The following is a 21,329-nucleotide window of genomic DNA, read 5'->3' as shown; positions in this document are numbered from 1 at the left end:
AAATAGAACTGTTTGGCCATAATGACCATTGTTATGTTTGGAGGAAAAATGGGGAAGCTTGCAGGGGAGTGGCAGCATCATGTTGTGGGGGTGCTTTGCTGCAGGAGGGACTGGTGCACTTCACAAAATAGATGGTATCATGAGAAAGTAAAATTATGTGGATATATTGAAGCAACATCAAGACATCAGTCAAGAAGTTAAAGTTTGGTCGCAAATGGGTCTTCCAAGTGGACAATGACCCCAAGCATACTTCCAAAGTTGTGGCAAAATGGCTTAAGGACAACAAAGTCAAGGTATTGGAGTGGCCATCACAAAGCCCTGACCTCAATCCTATAGAACATGTGTGGGCAGAAAATAAAAAGCGTGTGCGAGCAAGGAGGCCTACAATCCTGACTCAGTTATACCAGCTCTGTCAGGAGGAATGGGCCAAAATTCACCCAATTTATTGTGGGAAGCTTGTGGAACACTACCCAAAACGTTTGACCCAAGTTAAACAATTTAAAGGCAATGCTACCAAATACTAATTGAGTGCATGTAAACTTCTGACCCACTGGGAATGTGATGAAAGAAAGAAATCATTCTCTCTACTATTATTCTGACATTTCACATTCTTAAAATAAAGTGGTGATCATAACTGACCTAAAACAGGGAATTTTTACTAGAATTTATTGTCAGGAATTGTGAAAAACTGAGTTTAAATGTATTTGGTCAGGGTGTATGTAAACTTCTGACTTCAACTGTATCACCTGAACTCTTGTGCTGCACCATATTCAGTAACTTTTTAAACCGGGCATCGTTTGATGTTGTAATTAACAAAAAAAACAAGGTATGACCACGCATTTGAAACATTGAATGCAGATTGAGTAGTGTCGGCGCAAGTTATTGTGTGCCAAACAATCTCTGTCCTGGTGTCCCACTTCTGTTTTATTAATTTATGCTTTTGTTCCAAGAACTATGAGCATTTGGCAGCCATTGTTCTGCGAGCATGGAAAATGAATTTAGCTTTAGCATGGGCTCTCTGGGAGTGGGCTTGAGTTGTATAAGAGGGTAACTGAGTTTATTGTTCACTTACTCCCCATTCGTTTTTTTACTGGGCCTCTTCCAGCTTGACTAATAGCTTGGGTCTGTTTACATGAAGTGGAGAAAAAAAAGACATGAGAAAGCGGATAGCACTGTTTCACCTTTTTGTTGACATGACAAAGCAATGTATTGCTTATTGACCAGATAAATACAGACTGAACCACGTAATCTAGGGGGGATTGAGTTGTGTGTGTGTGTGTGTGTGCCAAGATTCCAGGAAAGTTGTCGTTTTCAGACATTTTTTCTTACCTACCTATTGATTCACAGGCTGTTGTTTTTCTTCCCAGACAATGACCCAAGTAGGAAGAAGGCATGTGTAAGAAAGGAGAATTATCAGGCTGTGTTTTAGTGACCTGCATACTAACGTGTTGACTGGGAGTTGTTGCTGCTGTGGAAACATAGGACAGACAGGGGGTTGTTTGTATCCCAGGCAAAATGTCACTAAGCTGACACTTTAGTACACAATGTGCTAGGTTACCCTCCTCTGAAAGAAGACTGACTTATATATATTTTTTAAAGTCAGGTAGTGGACTTTCTCATGTACAATTGTATTTATTTATTTTTTATTTTTGTTACAAATGGCCCAGACCAGACAAGTCCTGAGTATCAGGATCAGCCCATATCCTGCAGGCCAGGGTAGGCAACTAGATTCAGCTGCGGGACGATTTTTGTCAGAGCGAATGATCAGGGTACCAGAACATGATTATAATCATTGAACACAACTAAGACCAAATGGAGTTTGTTATTTTCAAATATAATCATTTCATACCTTGGATCAAATTGAGGAACAATCATGCCACTTTTTTTAAATTCACAGGAATACGTGGGAACAGATTTCCTTAAACTACTTTTTAGCTAAACTCTTTTCTTTCTTTTTTCACTGAAAACTTTGGCCCGCAGGCTGCATGTTGCAGGCTGTGTTTTACAAGACAATACTTTAGCAGTACAAGAAATGTATGCCTCATCTCCAGAAGTTAAATAATTAACAGAAAAGTAGATTAGCCAAGCAGGGTCTTACTAACTAACCTACACTCTAGTTGACACAGCGACTAAGACTACTTTTAAACTTTAAAAATCTATTTTAGTCTTTTAGCACAGAAACAATTCGGCTTAAGTGCCTTGCTCAAGGGCATACTCAACAGACATGATTTTACCTAGGTCGGCTCAGGGATTCGAACCGGCAACCTTTCGGTTATTGGCCCAACACTTTTAACCGCTGGGCTACATGCCGCCCGCAGACTTGAAAAAGATGTGCCAAATATTTATAGCATGTATGTCATGTTTTGTACTGTTGTGTAAAGTCAACATATGGTACATTTGGAAAGTATTCAGACTAGAGGTCGACCGATTAAATCGGAATGGCCGATTAATTAGGGGCGATTTCAAGTTTTCATAACAATCGGAAATCGGTATTTTGGGGCGCCGATTTTAATTTATTTATTTAAACTAGGCAAGTCCGTTAAGAACACATTCTTATTTTCAATGACGGCTTAGGAACAGTGGGTTAACTGCCTCGTTCAGGGTCAGAACTACAGATTTTCACCTTGTCAGCTCGGGGGATGCAATCTTGCAACCTTAGTTACGCAATAACGACCTGCCTCTCTCTCGTTGCACTCCACAACTGTTACGCGAATGCAGTAAGCCAAGGTAAGTTGCTAGCTAGCATTAAACTTACCTTATAAAAAACAATCAATCATAATCACTAGTTAACTACACATGGTTGATGATATTACTAGATATTATCTAGCGTGTCCTGCGTTGCATATAATCTGACTGAGCATACAAGTATCTAAGTATCTGACTGAGCGGTGGTAGGCAGAAGCAGGCGCGTAAACCTTCATTCAAACAGCACGTTTGTGCATTTTGCCAGCAGCTCTTCGTTGTGCGTCAAGCATTGCGCTGTTCATGACTTCAAGCCTATCAACTCCCGAGATGAGGCTGGTGTAACCGAAGTGAAATGGCTAGCTAGTTAGCGCACGCTAGAGTTTCAAACGTCACTCGCTCTGAGCCTTCTAATACTTGTTCCCCTTGCTCTGCATGGGTAACGCTGCTTCAATGGTGGCTGTTGTCGTTGTGTTGCTGGTTCGAGCCCAGGGAGGAATGAGGAGAGGGACGGAAGCTATACTGTTACACTGGCAATACTAAAGTGTCTATAAGAACATGAAATACAAATGGTATAGAGGGAAATAGTCCTATAATAACTACAACCTAAAACTTCTTACCTGGGAATATTGAAGACTCGTGTTAACAGGAACCACCAGCTTTCATATGTTCTCATGTTCTGATAAAGGAACTGAAACGTTAGCTTTCTTACATAGCACATATTGCACTTTTACTTTCTTCTCCAACACTTAGTTTTTTCATTATTTAAACCAAATTGAACATGTTTCACTTTTTATTGAGGCTAATTTGATTTTATTGATGTATTATATTAAGTTAAAATAAGTGTTCATTCAGTATTGTTGTAATTGTCATTATTACAAATAAATAAATAAACAAAAATTGGCCGATTAATCGGTATCGGCTTTTTTCGGCCTTCAATAAATCGGTATCGGCGTTGAAAAATCATAATCGGTCGACCTCTAATTCAGACCCCTTGACTTTTCCACTTTGTTACATTACAGCCTTATTTCTAAAATGGATATATATATAGATATAGATATATAGATATATATAAATAAAATAGCCTCATTTTACAAACAATATCCCATAATGACAAAACAAAAAACAGAAATACCTTATTTACATAGTATTCAGACCCATTGCTATGAGACACGAAATTGAGCTCAGGTACATCCTGTTTCCATTGATCATCCTTGAGATGTTTCTACAACTTGGAGTCCACCTGTGGTAAATTCAATTGATTGGACATGATTTGGAAAGGCACACACCAGTCTGTATAAAAAAGGTCCCACAGTTGAAAGTGCATGTCAGAGCAAAAATCAAGCCATGAGGTTATAGGAATTTTCCGTAGAGATCCGAGACGGGATTGTGTCGAAGCACAGATCTGAGGGAAGGGTACTAAAAAAAAATGTCTGCAGCATTGAAGGTCCACAAGAACATAGTGGCCTCCATCATTCTTAAATGAAAGAAGTTTGGAACCACCAAGACTCTTCCTAGAGCTGGCCGCCTGGCCAAACTGAGCAATCAGGGGAGAAGGGCCTTGGTCAGAGAGGTGACCAAGAACCTGATGGTCACTCTGACAGCGTTCTAGAGTTCCTCTATGTAGATGGGAGAACCTTCCAGAAGGACAACCATCTCTGCAGCACTCCACCAATCAGGCCTTTATGGTAGTGTCCAGATGGATGCCACTCCTCAGTAAAAGGCACATGATAGCCCGCTTGGAGTTTGCCAAAAGGCGCTTAAATACTCTCAGACCATGAAAAACAAGAGTCTATGGTCTTATGAAACCTAGACTGAACTCTTTGGCCTGAATGCCAAGCGTCACGTCTGGAGGAAACCTGGCACCATCCCTACGGTAAAGCATGGTGGTAGCAGCATCATGCTGTGGGGGTGTTTTTCAGCGCCATGGACTGGGAGACTAGTCAGGTGAACGGAGCAACTAGTCAGGTGAAAGATGAACGGAGCAAAGTAGAGAGAGATTCTTGATGAAAACCTGCTCAAGAGCACTCAGGACCTCAGACCGGGGTGAAGATTCACCTTCCAACAGGACAACAAACCTAAGCACACAGCCAAGACAATGCAGGATTGGCTTTGGGACAAGATTCTAAATGTCCTTGAGTGGCCCAGCCAGAGCACGGACTTGAATCAATCGAACAGCTCTGGAGAGACCTGAAAATAGCTGTGCAGCAACGTTCCCCATCCAACCTGACAGAGCTTGAGAGGAATATATATAAATAGCGATTTTGTGTATGACTGCAGAAGACAAACTATCAATCACTTAGACCATATATTTTCAAGAAGAAACTGTTCCTAAGAAACTGCTCTCTATTAGTGATGCACTGATGAGACATTTTATCCAATACCGATATTTCCTTGCCAAAAAAAACCTGATAGCGATATAATTTTTTTTTTTTTTTTTTAAGAGTCCTTTTAAGCAGTCTAGTACAGTTAAATAGTTAAACACCCATGGACGCAGCGGTCTAAAGCACTGAATCTCAGTGCAAGAGGCGTCAAAACAGTCCCTGGTTTGAATCCAGGCTGTATCACATCCGGCCGTGATTGGGAGTCCCATAGGGCACCGCATAATTGGCCCAGCATCTTTCCCGGGTTTAATTGGGGTAGGCCGTCATTGTAAATAATTCTCAACTGACTTGCCTAGATAAATAAAAGGTTACACACACACACAGACACACAAATAAGTTGTTGGCATTTGTGTATGTTTTACTGGTAATGGGAAAAATCAAAACCTATTTCTTTCACTTACTTGCTGTGCTGTTTCATTGTTGATTTGTTCAGTCGTTTCATTCTCAACCAGGATTTCTATGGAACGCCATTTGGGTCTTTGCGTGTCAAAAAATATACCATTTAAAACTATTTGACAAGTCAAATGAGCTTGCTGACCAATCAGGACCTGAATATGACTGCACATCACATAATAATTTAATGCATTGATTAATTTTTACGTAGCTATTACACCATCACTCGTATTTTATATGTCACAACGATTCATCTGCTATGATGCTGGTAAAGTTGTCTTGCGCACCTACAGTGCTGGTCATTAAAAATGGATGCAAACAATGTTCTTCAACAAAAACATAGCAAAACGACAAACTGTTAAAGTAGCGATAGTTAGCTAGCTATATAGCTAGGTGTCATCATCTAAAATAACCCTAATTTATAAGACAGTTCTTATTTATTTTATTAATGGTGGTTGGGCCCATCTATGTGAAGCTAGCCATAATAAGGATTAGGCACAAAAGCAGAATTTGTGGTTAGACTTCAAAATAAAAGTATGGCATAATTCTACTATCTATATTCATTTGCACCACTGTCAAACTTATTTTGAAGGCTAACTGCAAATTCCACTTTTGTGCCTAATCCTTATTGTGGCAAGCTTCACAACACATAACCCGGTGCGTTCGAGCCTCACTAGCCAGATGAAGCTAGCTTGCTGCTTATAACGTTAGCTTTGGGTAACAGGTTTAAGTAGCTGGATAGCTATTTATTTTCATGAACTGAAGTTTAATTTCAATAGGTGAACAACAAGTGGCAACCTAGCAAATACTTACCCACAAGGATTCTTAAATCATTGCTAAAAATAATGAAAATGACTGTAGTTTCTACTGGTCATTGTTTTCAGGCTGGTTGTATTGGTGCTAGCTAGGTACCAAGCTAAAGCTAGCTACCCCAGAAGTTGTGGTTGAACAAATTATGTATTACCAACGTGTTATTGTAAACACATCGTTCGTGGCCGGGGTTTGCAGATTTTTTTGTACAGCATTAACAGTGCTACTGTATCTTTGACACAAAGACCCAAATGGGAGTATGCATGTTGTGTAGCTAATAGCAGTGATGCTATTACTGTGTAACTCCGGTAGGGCAACATCTGAAAGATTGTGCATTTGGTAGTGTGTACCGGTGCTCAACCAGTCAGCGAAAACCAACATCACCCATGACAGAGAACAGTTGATTGTCTCGGGCAATGAATTCACTTATCTTGGCTTTAATGGATTTCGCCTTTGAGATGTCTCACTGAAATTTTCAAATGACTGCTCGACTTGTTGACTGCTCGATCCACACAGCAGACATTGTGGGCTAGTTTAGGAATGTTGTGTTGCACATACAGCTCAAAATTTTACGTGGTGTCATTATGTCACGTACCTATGTTATATAGGTATGCACATCAGCGTTAAACTAGACATCGGGCCAATACCAATGTTGCCATTTTTAGCTAATATCGGACGATTTCAATATGTTCACCGATATATCGTACATCCCTACTCTCTATGTATCCCCTCTTGATTGCGCATTCTTCTGTTTCTTACATAGCAGGTTTAAAAGAAACATGCCGGACAAGTTTAGCAACGCAATGGATTATGGTGATTGTAGTTAATTACCAAGTTTTCTTTGCTAAACTATGTAGAACATTGGCCTGTTGGAAAATACAACTCCCTAATACAATCACACTGTTCGGGCATATGATCAGATTTGTCTCTAGAGAAACTGCAGTGCAATGAGAGCATTGAGCTCAGGAAAACCAAAAAGGAATTCAAATAATTGAACCAACATCTGTCAATTAGTTGTTTAAAAAACAAAAAATGACCGACATTCCGGTTAAACCGCTCAGCAGTGCCAGAGGCATATGGGGCCAAAGTCTCATACACTCATAATCTGAGACAGTTTCACACGCACCACTGGTGTCTCCTCTACTCGGTTTACCCAGCAGAGAGATGGTTTAAAGCTCTGCTTACCGGTCAAAGTCACCTTGAAATTGTGTGGGGGTGATGAGCCCCTTGTATTGAATGGGACAGGAAGAGAAGGGGGAGATGCAGGCCTCATGGTCTGCCCCCCCCCAACCTCCTGGGCAGACCCCCAGCCACACACAGCTGTAGTGCTGAACTAACACCACTCAATTAAATGATGATAACAGAGCACACAGGGCTATGTCCCTCTAAGGCCAGATGTTAGAAACTCATGATGCTATTATTCACCAAATGAATCCCTCTCCCACATGATTGCATAAGAGTTGTGTTAAAGCCAAATGCATTTTTTCCTCAGATGTATCATACTATCATTTTAGCCCTGTACTAATGTGGCTTAGGACATGCACTTTCTCACTAAATCAAAGCTTGAAAATTACACAGAACTAGATAGCGAATATAATGAGCTCAGTGTGTCAGACCCCAGTATCACAACAGCACATGAATACAACACTATAAATTACTAATTGATTAGATAACAAAGAGTAGGGGAGAGCAGGTACAATCGTAACACCTTCAATTTATCCAAACAGAAGCGGTCTCAGTACAAGTCCATTTCGGTTCTCTCCCTGCTTGAAAAGTCTTGCAATTTGCATGTTCGATGGGCGAATATATTTTTCTTATACTGCCCTGAGCATCAAGTGCCAATAATTCAAACATGCATAATCATCATCACTACATGTTGGCTAAACATTGACATGATTTGACAATTTACACTATTGTTGTCTCTTTTGTAAGAGGCAAGTGAGGTTGTCATGGCTGCTGAGTTAGGGGCAATTGTAACGCAGTGTTAAAATGAACCGGAGCCAAATGATAAAATATATTTTTTTATTTTTTTAAAATTTTATTTCACCTTTATTTAACCAGGTAGGCTAGTTGAGAACAAGTTCTCATTTGCAACTGCGACCTGGCCAAGATAAAGCATAGCAGTGTGAACAGACAACACAGAGTTGCACATGGAGTAAACAATTAACAAGTCAATAACACAGTAGAAAAAAAAGGGGAGTCTATATACATTGTGTGCAAAAGGCATGAGGAGGTAGGCGAATAATTACAATTTTGCAGATAAACACTGGAGTGATAAATGATCAGATGGTCATGTACAGGTAGAGGTATTGGTGTGCAAAAGAGCAGAAAAGTAAATAAATAAAAACAGTATGGGGATGAGGTAGGTAAAAATGGGTGGGCTATTTACCGATAGACTATGTACAGCTGCAGCGATCGGTTAACTGCTCAGATAGCAGATGTTTGAAGTTGGTGAGGGAGATAAAAAAAGTCTCTAACTTCAGCGATTTTTGCAATTCGTTCCAGTCACAGGCAGCAGAGAACTGGAACGAAAGGCGGCCAAATGAGGTGTTGGCTTTAGGGATGATCAGTGAGATACACCTGCTGGAGCACGTGCTACGGATGGGTGTTGCCATCGTGACCAGTGAACTGAGATAAGGCGGAGCTTTACCTAGCATGGACTTGTAGATGACCTGGAGCCAGTGGGTCTGGCGACGAATATGTAGCGAGGGCCAGCCGACTAGAGCATACAAGTCGCAGTGGTGGGTGGTATAAGGTGCTTTAGTGACAAAACGGATGGCACTGTGATAAACTGCATCCAGTTTGCTGAGTAGAGTGTTGGAAGCAATTTTGTAGATTAGTCGAGGATCGGTAGGATAGTCAGTTTTACTAGAGTAAGTTTGGCGGCGTGAGTGAAGGAGGCTTTGTTGCGGAATAGAAAGCCGATTCTAGATTTGATTTTAGATTGGAGATGTTTGATATGAGTCTGGAAGGAGAGTTTACAGTCTAGCCAGACACCTAGGTACTTATAGATGTCCACATATTCAAGGTCGGAACCAACTTTAGGATTGTATGAATTATACAGTGCCTTCAGAAAGTAGTCAGACCCCTTGACTTTTTCCACCTTTTGTTACGCTACAGCCTTATTCTAAAATGGGGGGAAAAAAATAGAATGACACACAATACCCCATAATGACAAAGCGAAAACATTTCTAAAACCCTGTTTTTGCTTTGTCATTATTGGGTATTGTGTGTAGTTTAAAAAAATAATCATAATTTGAACAAGGCTGTAACGTAACAAAACGTGGAAAAAGTCAAGGGTTCTGAATACTTTCCAAATGCACTGTAAATGTAATGTAATGATGAAATGCATTTTAGGAATTGGGTGCCTAACGTGTAATGACTTTAGGCTTCTACAAACAAAGCACATAGCCTATCGGCTAGCTAGTGAACTCTGGCAGTTAATCAATAAAGACAATTAAGTTCAGCAATATGCTTAGTTACAGCCTCCGTATAGTTGAAGTCAGAAGTTTAAATACATTTAAACTTAGTTACACAATTCCTGACACTTAATCCTAGTAAAAATTCTCTGTCTTAGGTCAGTTAGGATCACCAATTTATTTTAGAATGTGAAATGTCAGAATAAGAATGATTTATTTCAGCTTTTATTTCTTTCATCACATTCCCAGTGGGTCAGAAGTTTACATACGCACTCAAGCATTGCCTTTAAATTTTTTAACTTGGGTCAAATGTTTTGAGTAGCCTTCCACAATAAGTTGGGTGAATTTTGGCCCATTCCTCCTGACAGAGCTGGTGTAACTGAGTCAGGTTTGTAGGCTTCCTTGCAAATATTGTACATTTCTCCAAAAAGTACAATATTTGTCCCTATGTGCAGTTGCAAACCATAGTCTGGCTTTTTTATGGCAGTTTTGGAGCAGTGACTTCTTCCTTGCTGAGCGACCTTTCAGGTTGTCAATATAGGACTCTTTTTTACTGTGGATATAGATACTTTTGTACCTGTTTCCTCCAGCATCTTCCCAAGTCCTTTGCTGTTGTTCTGGGATTGATTTGCACTTTTCGCACCAAAGTATGTTCGTCTCTAGGAGACAAAACACGTCTCCTTCCTGAGCAGTATGACTGCTGCGTGCTCCCATTGGGTTTATACTTGCATACTACTGTTTGTACAGATAAACGTGGTACCTTCAGGCGTTTGGAATTGCTCCCAAGGATGAACCAGACTTGTGGAGGTCTACAATTTTATTCTGAGGTCTTGGCTGATTTATTTTGATTTTCCCATGATGTCAAGCAAAGAGTTTGAAGGTAGCCACAGGTACACCTCCAATTGACTCAAATTAGGTCAATTAGCCTATCAGAAGCTTCTAGAGCCATGACATCATTTTCTGGAATTTTCCAAGCTGTTTAAAGGCACAGTCAACTTAGTGTATGTTAACTTCTGACCCACTGGAATTGAGATACAGTGAATTATACGTGAAATAATCTGTCTGTAAACAATTGTTGAAAACATTTCTTGTCAGGCACAAAGTAGATATCCTAACCGACTTGCCAAAACTATAGTTTGTTAACAAGAAATTTGTGGAGTGGTTGAAAAACGAGTTTCAATGACCTAAGTGTATGTAAACTTCCGACTTCAACTGTATGGCTAAGTTACATGTTGCTGATAAGCTTAAAAATGGAATGTATGAAAGAGCATAGAAATTGAGGTTACATGACATATAAAATCCATTTAGGGATGAGAAGAGTTCCAGGGACAAGAGTGGAGTCACATTTACAGAGCGCACCAGCACAACAGGAAGAACCCAGCAGGTGTGTTTTCAATGTGATTGTCAGAGGACGTAGACAGTGCCAGCAGAGAGTATTAAAAAGGTACAACGCTATAATTGTGTGTAAATCTCTATTGGATTGCACTCATTATCCTGGGGTTGTACTGTGCAGGAAAGGTGTAAAGTTCCATTTTTTAAAAATTAAAAAGAAGCTTGGCTGAAAACAAAAATGTAACAATATTAACATGATTCTACAAATTTGTTTTAAATCAGTTTTTTTTATCCGAACTGTGCCAAGACATCTTAACCTCTTACGTCCACCTGAGATGCAGACGTCCCATCTATGCATCTGGAAATGCAAATGCGCTACGCCAAATGCTAATAGCACTCGTTAAAACTCAAACGTTCATCAAAACGCACATGCAGGGCATTGAATTAAAGCTACACTCGTTGTGAATCTAGCCAACAAGTCAGATTATTAAAATGCTTTTCGGCGAAAGCATGAGAAGCATGAGAAGCTATTATCTGATAGCATGCAACACCCCGAAATACCTGAAGGCGACGTAAACAAAAGAATTAGCGTAGCCGGCGCTACACAAATAGCAGAAATAAAATATAAAACTTTCATTACCTTGGACGAGCTTCTTTGTTGGCACTCCTATATGTCCCATAAACATCACTATTGGGTCTTTTTTTCGATTAAATCGGTCCATATATACCCAAAATATCCATCTATGGAAACTGTGTGATTCAGAAAAAAAAAACGTTTCAAAACGCTACGTCATTTTTTAAAATTAAAAAAGTCGACGATAAACTTTAACAAAACACTTCGAAATACTTTTGTAATCCAACTTTAGGTATTAGTAAATGTTAATAATCTATCAAATTGATCACGAGGCGATGTGTATTCAATAGCTCCACGTCTTCCAAAATCTCTCTTCCATAACGTCCTGTCGGAGACCGGATGGAAAGTGGTCTCTCTAACTCGTTTGACCAAGAAACAACGCCCAGGCAATTGACAAGAGTGGTGACATCGTGTGGAAGCTGTAGGACTTGCAATCTAGGCCCTATTTAATTTCGTGCCCCTTGAACAATACATGCAAGTGGCGCTTGGATATTTTTTTCAGGTTTCAGTGATCAGTTTTTCTTGAGCTTTTCGATGAAACAGACGCTCTGTTATAATCACAGCGGTGATTTAACCAGTTTTAGAAACGTGAGAGTGTTTTCTATCCACACATACTAATCATATGCATATACTATATTCCTGGCATGAGTAGCAGGACACCGAAATGTTGCGCGATTTTTAACAGAATGTTCGAAAAAGTAGGGGGTAGGATCAACTTAAGAGAACACAATCTCTCCACCTTTATCCACATTCAGCGCATGATCCCAAAAACCACAGATTGGAGGGGAAAATCACAGACAGGAGACTGCCATGGCATGTAGACAAACACTAGTATTTTCACACTGCAAAATAAAATAACTTCAGCTGAGATTTTAAGTTTGGTCAATGCCCCATTGATTTAACCCTATGAGCAATGGATTTGAAATGTGTGCTCATGTAAAACCATTAACTTTGCTCCTGACTGGAAATAGATCAGAGATAAAAATAAATATGCCGGGTCATGTTGAACCATGGCCACAGTCAGCCTTCAATTGATGTGACCAGATCTCAAAAACTTGATAGAATTAAGTACCAAATACAGACCAACTACAGCCTACTCATTAGTCATTACCCAGTCTTCATTCACCATGGTTGTTATTGGAAGGAAGCCTTGAAAGCCCCTCTGTGAGGCAGGCTGGCAGCACCACCAGACTGGCAGCACCACCAGACCGGCAGGGAGAGAGTTTAGCTCTAATCTTGGCCAGTTGGCCTCACCTGATTTAACCCCATGTTGTCCAGATTAACACTAAGAAGGAAGCCTGGACAAAGGAGGTTCACCAGCCAACCCACAAACCATAGGAGGAACTGAGCAACCCAGAATGTGAATCATCTTTTTAACAAGCTATTACAGGTAGGCACAGTCTACATTATTCAGAGGACATGGGATTGCCCTGTCAGAGAGAGAGAGAAATACATAAAGACATGTTGTATGGCTGTAAACCAGCTAAATACCACAAATTGATGCTCTGAAAATCTGCATTAGGACGTGAAACATCTGCCAAAAAGTTCCTACTAATCCTATAATGGAGAAGGAGTTCAAGTTGTCAAAAACATGACAGAATCACAAGGCCAGGACGATGATTCAGCCCAGTCTGGAAGAATAGCACTAATTGAACTGTCTTCGACTGTGCTCTGCTGTTTCTGTGACTCCGTTCTTAAAGCTCTGACCGCCAGTGAGGCATAACAATGCACAGTCTGGGTAGGAGACGCACGCTGCGTCTGGATAGCATGGTCTGTCTGATCATTATGACAGATTATGGTTTATTTACCTTGTAAAAACCAAAGGCAGTCCAGTGTGTCCAGGGCAGGCTTTGACAAGATGCAAATTATTGGGCCTAGGGGATGGAGCCCAAGTAGCGACGCTAAATAACTTCATACTGTCTGAAAATAAAAAGGTATGGGGACACCACTTCTGAATGTTTGACATAGCAACTAGAGGTCGACCGATTAATTAGGGCAGATTTCAAATTTTCATAACTATCGGAAATCCAATAGTCAAACGTTAATGAAATACAAATGGTATAGAGGGAAATAGTCCTATAATTCCTATAATAACTACAACCTAAAACTTCTTACCTGGGAATATTGAAGACTCATGTTAAAAGGAACCACCAGCTTTCATATGTGCTCATGTTGTGAGCAAGGAATTTAAACGTTAGCTTTTTTACATGGCACATATTGCACTTTTACTTTCTTCTCCAACACTTTGTTTTCATTATTTAAACCAAATTGAACATGTTTCATTATTTTCTTGAGGCTAAATTGATTTTATTGATGTATTATATTAAGTTAAAATAAGTGTTCATTCAGTATTGTTGTAATTGTCATTATTACAAATAAATGAAAGATGTAAAAAAAAAAAAAAATATATTTTTTTATTTTATTTTTTTAAAATCGGACGATTAATCGGTATCGGCTTTATTGGTCCGCCAGTAAAACGGTATCGGCGTTGAAAAATCATAATCGGTCGACCTCTAATAGCAACCTCATGTTGCACTGTTTTATATCAGAGAAATCCCCTGACAGTATCTCTAAAAACATACAGTAGGCCATCATAAACCACAACAAACTCTTTCCTTCAATATTAGGTCCAATGGCCTGACATTCCTCAGCCAATGACCTATACTATTTACCATAAAACTGCACAACTAAAAGCTCAAACATGACCAATGGATTTACACTGTAAATCTGTGCAGATTAAGCAAAAATAAACAAATGCATGCAATCCAACGCTGCAGGCACTCTGGAAATGTAGTAGTGACTCCACCTATCAAATCCCTGTTCACTTGTGATTCCTCCTGATATACCTCTCATTGATTGTTTTACCATATTTCCTTTGTTTTGTCCCGTGTAATTTACTTGGGCAGGGCAGCATTTCCCCTCAATGTTCCCAGTCGTCCCCTGGGAATGCATGGGAACACACGTTACGCACCAAACCCTCTGTCTCCACGACCCTGTCTACCTCCCTCCACTCTCTCCCTGCTCAACACCTCCCTGAGCCATACCTGCTAGCACAACTTCCCTTTATTAAAGACGACATCCACCCACACACTCCCCTACACAATCCTGTGATATCACACCCCTCTACTCACTGCGGAGAAGGATTTCATGTTGGGTGCTGTGAACTGAATGCAATGGCAGGTCTCAGCTGTGATTCAACATCTGTGTCCTTAATTGAACTCTCTCAAACTCTGTCACTCTTCATTGCACAAAACGACAAGCCAGACTTTAACCATGATCATATCCCTCCCTGTTAACAGCTGTTGCAGTCAACAGAACATAACCTAGCCTATAAGACATCTGTTATGAAAAAGAAAGCTAGAATAACTGTTGATAGCCTGTGTGCTCAGCATGGTAACATTTTGTAGACACACTGCTTCCATTCACAAACCATCTCCAGTGGATCAGTCTCAGTCAGTTAGCTGCTGGGGAAATGCCAACCCCATGTAATAAGATGTGTTAGTCTCAGGCTTTAGGTCTCAAAGCCATGGATGAATGCCAACATGCCAGGCAGACAGATAGTACTTTGACATGTGAACAGATAAATGTGTATTGCACACATATGGCCTACAGTAACAGCCCATCAGAGCCTAAAATCATGTCAATATCACACCTGTCATTCCTTCACTACAGACAGGCCCAGATGTGGTTTTTTGCATCATTGCAATGTGGTTAGTTTCCTTTCTGAATACTCTCTGGAGTATGCTTACATGCACACTAATAACTCAATATGAAACTGATTATGGCAGTAGGCCGAGTATGGCGTTAGTCATGCAAACACCTTATCTTCATCAGCTTAAGGTCATAATCTAAGTAAGCACACCGATTAAAATACCTGCTTTCCTGAATAACCATTCTAATTATTAGGACATGTAAACAGCTTAAAAATCAGTGTTTCAGCTGTGTATTTGATCTGCTGCATGTGCCAACACTAATCTAACTATTATATTAATCTGACTCAATGTCTAGGTAGGAACCAGAAGGTATCAGGGCTAAATGAATTTCATTCATAAAAAGAGACAAGACAGACGACATCAGTGTTACTATGCTACAGATGCAAATTCAATCTACTCTATGTTACTGGAGATGCCTTTCAGTGAACCAGAGAATCCGGGGAATAAATAATCCAATCAGGTCTTGAAGGGATTCCTGATAGAGATTTAAGAGTAAAACAATATGGAATGAGCATTTTGAATCAAGTTGGTGCCTGTATAGCACACAGTTCAAATATTAGGGATAAGGGCCTAACACATGCAGCCAGACAATCAGACTATGCCCGCATGGCCGATTAATTAGGGCCGATTTCAAGTTTTCATAAGAATCGGTAATCTGCCTTTTTGGACGCCGATTGTGGCCGATTACATTGCAACCCACGAGGAGAGTGCGTAGCAGGCTGACCACCTGTTACGCGAGTACAGCATCAAAAGGACCTTGTGGCTGCAAGGAGCCACGGAAAGTTGCTAGCTAGCATTAAACGTATCACATAATCACTAGTTAACCTTGTAATATCATCAACCATGTGTAGTTAACTAGCTTGTCCTGCGTTGCATATAATCAACGCGGTGCCTGTTAATTTATCATCGAATTACAGCCTGTCAACTTCACCAAATAGGTGATGATTTAACAAAAGCACATTTGCAAAAAGCACTACAAATGTTGTTTTTTTTTGCACAAATGTATCTAACCATAATTTAATGCCTTTCTTAAAATCAATACACAGAAGTATATATTTTTTGAACCTGCAAATTCATGTTAGCAGGTAATATTAACTAGGGAAACTATGTCACTTCTCTTGCATTCAGTGCAAGGAGAGTCAGGGTATATGCAGCATTTTGGGCCGCCTGGCTCGTTGCGAACTGCGTGAAGACAATTTCTTCCTAACAAAGACCGTAATTAATTTGCCAGAATTTTACATAATTATGACATAACATTGAAGGTTGTTCAATGTTACAGCAATATTTAGATTTAGGGATGCCACCCATTCAATAAAATACAGAACGGTTCCATATTTCACTGAAAGAATAAATGTTTTGTTTTCAAAATTATATTTTCCAGATTTGACCATATTAATGACCAAAGGCATGTATTTCTGTGTGTTTATTATATTATAATTCAGTCTATGATTTCATATTTGATAGAGCAGTCTGACTGCGCGGTGGTAGGCAGCAGCAGGCTGGTAAGCATCCATTCAAACAGCACTTTACTGCGTTTGCCAGCAGCTCTGAGCAATGCTTGAATCACAGCGCTGTTCATGACTTCAAGTCTATAAACTCCCGAGATTAGGCTGGCAATACTAAAGTGCCTATAAGAACATCTAATAGTCAAAGGTATGTGAAATACAAATGGTATAGAGAGAAATAATCATCGCATTATAATTCCTATAATTACTTCAACCTAAAACTTCATAACTGGGAATATTGAAGACTCATGCTTTCATATGTGCTCATGTTGTGAGCAAGGAATTTAAACGTTAGCTTTTTTACATGGCACATATTGCACTTTTACTTTCTTCTCCAACACCATGTTTTTGCATTTAAACCGAATTGAACATGTTTCATTATTTATTTGAGACTAAATTGATTTTTATTTATGTGTTTATATTAAGTTAAAATAAGTGTTCATTGTTCAATCAGTATTGTTGTAATTGTCATTATTACAAATAAATATCTGAAAATTATTTTTTAATTAATAAAAATAAATAAAAAGATTAGGCCGATTAATCGGTATCGGCATTGAAAAATCATAATCGGTCAACCTCTAAAATCAGACAGCATAGGCTAAATGTCTTTACAGCACAACTCAAAATATTTGAATTGCAGAAGGTTGGCCAAATTAGGCATTTTACAGCATGGTGCAGAAGGTTAGGTTCATGAGACCTTTATTATACGTACAGCTCTTGCAATCAAGCAATAAGAGCCTCACAAACTGAACTGTAAGCTATTGCCCGAATATACACGGCTCAAAAAAATAAAGGGAACACAATGTAACTCCAAGTCAATCACACTTCTGTGAAATCAAACTGTCCGCTTAGGAAGCAAAACTGATTGACAATAAATTTCACATGCTGTTGTGCAAATGGTTTAGACAACAGGTGGAAATTATAGGCAATTAGCAAGGCACCCCCAATAAAGGAGTGGTTCTGCAGGTGGTGACCACAGACCACTTCTCAGTTCCTATGCTTCCTGGCTGATGTTTTGGTCACTTTTGAATGCTGGCGGTGCTTTCACTCTAGTGGTAGCATGAGACGGGGTCTACAACCCACACAAGTGGCTCAGGTAGTGCAGCTCATCCAGGATGGCACATCAATGCGAGCTGTGGCAAGAAGGTTTGCTGTGTCTGTCAGCGTAGTGTCCAGAGCATGGAGGCTCTACCAGGAGACAGGCCAGTACATCAGGAGACGGGAGGAGGAGGCCGTAGGAAGTCAACAACCCAGCAGCAGGACCGCTACCTCCGCCTTTATGCAAAGAGGAGCAGGAGGAGCACTGCCAGAGCAATGCAAAATTACCTCCAGCAGGCCACAAATGTGCATGTGTCTGCTCAAACGGTCAGAAACAGACCCCATGAGGGTGGTATGAGGGCCCGACGTTCACAGGTGGGGGTTGTGCTTACAGCCCAACACCGTGCAGGACGTTTGGCATTTGCCAGAGAACACCAAGATTGGCAAATTCCCCACTGGTGCCCTGTGCTCTTCACAGATGAAAGCAGGTTCACACTGAGCACATGTGACAGATGTGACAGAGTCTGGAGACGCCGTGGAGAACGTTCTGCTGCCTGAAACATCTTCCAGCATGACCGGTTTGGCGGTGGGTCAGTCATGGTGTGGGGTGTCATTTTTTGGGGGGGCCGCACAGCCCTCCATGTGCTCGCCAGAGGTAGCCTGACTGCCATTAGGTACCGAGATGAGATCCTCAGACCCCTTGTGAGACCATATACTGGTGCGGTTGGCCCTGGTTTCCAACTAATGCAAGACAATGCTAGACCTCATGTGGCTGGAGTGTGTCAGCAGTTCCTGCAAGAGGAAGGCATTGATGCTATGGACTGGCCCGCCCGTTCCCCAGACCTGAATCCAATTGAGCACATCTGGGACATCATGTCTCGCTCCATCCACCAACGCCACGTTGCACCACAGACTGTCCAGGAGTTGGCGGATGCTTTAGTCAAGGTCTGGGAGGAGATCCCTCAGGAGACCATCCGCCACCTCATCAGGAGCATGCTCAGGCGTTGTAGGGAGGTCATACAGGCACGTGGAGGCCACACACTACTGAGCCTCATTTTGACTTGTTTTAAGGACATTACATCAAAGTTGGATCAGCCTGTAGTGTGGTTTTCCACTTTAATTTTGAGTGTGACTCCAAATCCAGACCTCCATGGGTTGATACATTTGATTTCCATTGATAATTTTTGTGTGATTTTGTTGTCAGCACATTCAACTATGTAAAGAAAAAAGTATTTAATAAGAATATTTCATTCATTCAGATCTAGGATGTGTTATTTTAGTGTTGCCTTTATTTTTTTGAGCAGTGTACATACTTTAGTCTTTTCAGGGAACCGACATGCTTTTGAGAGAGTTAATTTAGCAGTAACTGAATCATTCAAGGAAAAACCGTAGTAAATGTACATTTTATCAACAAAACAGGTTCAAAGGTTAATCATACTGAAGTGAACCCATATAAGCCACATCAGTCACATGTTGAATAAATCTTCAATATATTGTTCTCTTCCCTCAAACTACATAACAGTGCAGTTCTCTCTATCAATGTTAGAGATCAATGTAATTGGTATGAAACAGGCTCATCAATTCTTTGACTAGCTATCATGTTGGCAGCGACACTGCAGTCTTCGCAACTATACATTTTAGAATGATTAGGGGGAGAAGCTGCCCCATTGGCAGGATACTGAGGGTGACCAAACGTTTTATGGGCAACACCCATGTAACTGGAATACATGTCAAAGGAGTTCAATGTCCCTGGTGAGGAATATTTCGATAGGTGCAGATTATTTTCTCACTAACCAAATAACGTGGAACAGATTTTTGCTGCAGTAACATGGTAGCTAGATATAGTCACAAAAATAATTTGGACGATAAACCGCTTGGGCAAGCCGGGTGATGTAGCCAGGGGCCTAGCTGTCAGAGGGCAAGCCAGACCAGACAGAACATGACAAAGACCGTACCTGGAATAAGCCCCCCCCCGTCCCGTCTGTTCAATGCGTGGGTCGTTTTTGTTATATTTGGGAGAAGAAAAATGCTTGATTTCCTCAAGTCTACTATTGTTTAACTATTTGACTTGCGCAATCTCATTGCAAACTGGGAACAATGCTGGTCAAGCAGCTTGAGGAGTCACTCAGACCCAGCCATAAATAAATAAACACTCGAGCTTTAAAACCAAGTTTAACGAAATGTGTACGTGCATTGTTTCATACTGGTAGCCATCAGATCCATAAAAACATCGAGAGAAAAATAGTACAGGTGGTTACTTGCGTTTACCCTCCTGTCTCTACCTTTTTGGGGGGATAGCTCACGTTAGCTAGCTTGCTAGTCTATGTGTGAACTAAGAGGGGTGTGATAGACTCCCTTTTCAAACATAAAACAATAACTGATCAATCAAGCCCATGTTAGAGACAGTGTTATGATAACAAGTACTAGACAAAGATACGCAAATTATCCCCTTTGCCTGGCGGACATTTCTACACGTCTTGCCTATTGTTTACCGTCTGTAGTACTATGGTAAAGGTGCATGCCAGGCTTAGCTGGCTAGCAGCTTACACAATGCTAAGGTTACCGAGCACCTTCATCGAATTCGTGCTACATTTTGGCAAGCGTGTTATCAACACAAGAACAAAGAGAGCAACATGGTTTATACCAATAGCAAACTTACCCAAAGCTCCGTTCCCCAAGTCATTGTGGACTCCCCTGGTTGCTAAACCCCCAGATTGTCAGTGTATTCCTCAAAACTCGCCAATGTTGCGTTTCCAATCGTCTGCTGTCGTCTGTGGTATACACTCCTTGCTCACATCCTGAGGAGCTGTCTAAATTCAGCTCTAGCGAAGGAAGTTGGGATCTAGGATTCAGAGAACCGGGAGGTTCAGGTTCGCCAATAAAATGTTAAATGCATCCATGTTATTCCTTATTATTTAGTCATCAACAAAATAGTTATATAACTTTAATTCAACACATACAATAATTAAATGAGCTATTCTAGAACTATGCTGATGACATGATCCTCTGCACAGTATTTTTTAAATTCCAAAAATTTGGTGGGAAGAGGAAGACTTTCTGAATAAATTGTATTATCAATTCATTAATTTTGTTGAAATATTCATATTAGCTGCTATCGACCACAATCACTTTGATGATTTTGTTAGAATAATTTGGCCATAAAAGTTATCCACAATAAGTAATTAACCTTTCATTTATTTAACTCTTACTGTTGAATATAATTAATTTATAAATATACATTTAGTGGGCAATGTCAGGGGACTAATGTCACCTTTTTTATGATTTGCACCGACGCCTATGAGCTCTGCGATTGATAAACAAGCTTAATCTGTTTTATTGATTAGTAAATGGCGCCATTTAGTGGTATGTATGGAGTATAGGCCAATCAGATAGGCGCATTAAGGGATCCTTTATGTTTC

At 40.3% G+C, this 21,329-nt stretch overlaps 1 protein-coding gene across 4 annotated transcripts in view; it reads right to left on the bottom strand.

Moving 5' to 3' along the window:
- LOC112244992 (formin-binding protein 1-like) overlaps positions 1-20,761 on the bottom strand; it is a 71,644-nt gene extending 50,883 nt beyond the window's left edge. For 2 of the 4 annotated variants that reach the window (XM_042313103.1, XM_042313214.1), the window contains exon 1: positions 20,570-20,758. In XM_042313103.1, coding sequence (XP_042169037.1) covers positions 20,570-20,593 — 24 coding nt within the window. In that variant the 5' untranslated portion in view covers positions 20,594-20,758. Of the gene's footprint in view, positions 1-20,569 lie in introns of all 4 variants that reach the window. The other 2 variants (XM_042313288.1, XM_042313155.1) reach the window with 2 other exon arrangements.
- Between the last annotated feature and the right edge of the window lie 568 nt (positions 20,762-21,329).

Source organism: Oncorhynchus tshawytscha, linkage group LG01 (assembly GCF_018296145.1).
Source record: "Oncorhynchus tshawytscha isolate Ot180627B linkage group LG01, Otsh_v2.0, whole genome shotgun sequence".
In the NCBI taxonomy this organism is placed as follows: Eukaryota; Metazoa; Chordata; class Actinopteri; order Salmoniformes; family Salmonidae; genus Oncorhynchus; species Oncorhynchus tshawytscha.
This window is presented reverse-complemented; position numbering and strand designations above follow the sequence as displayed.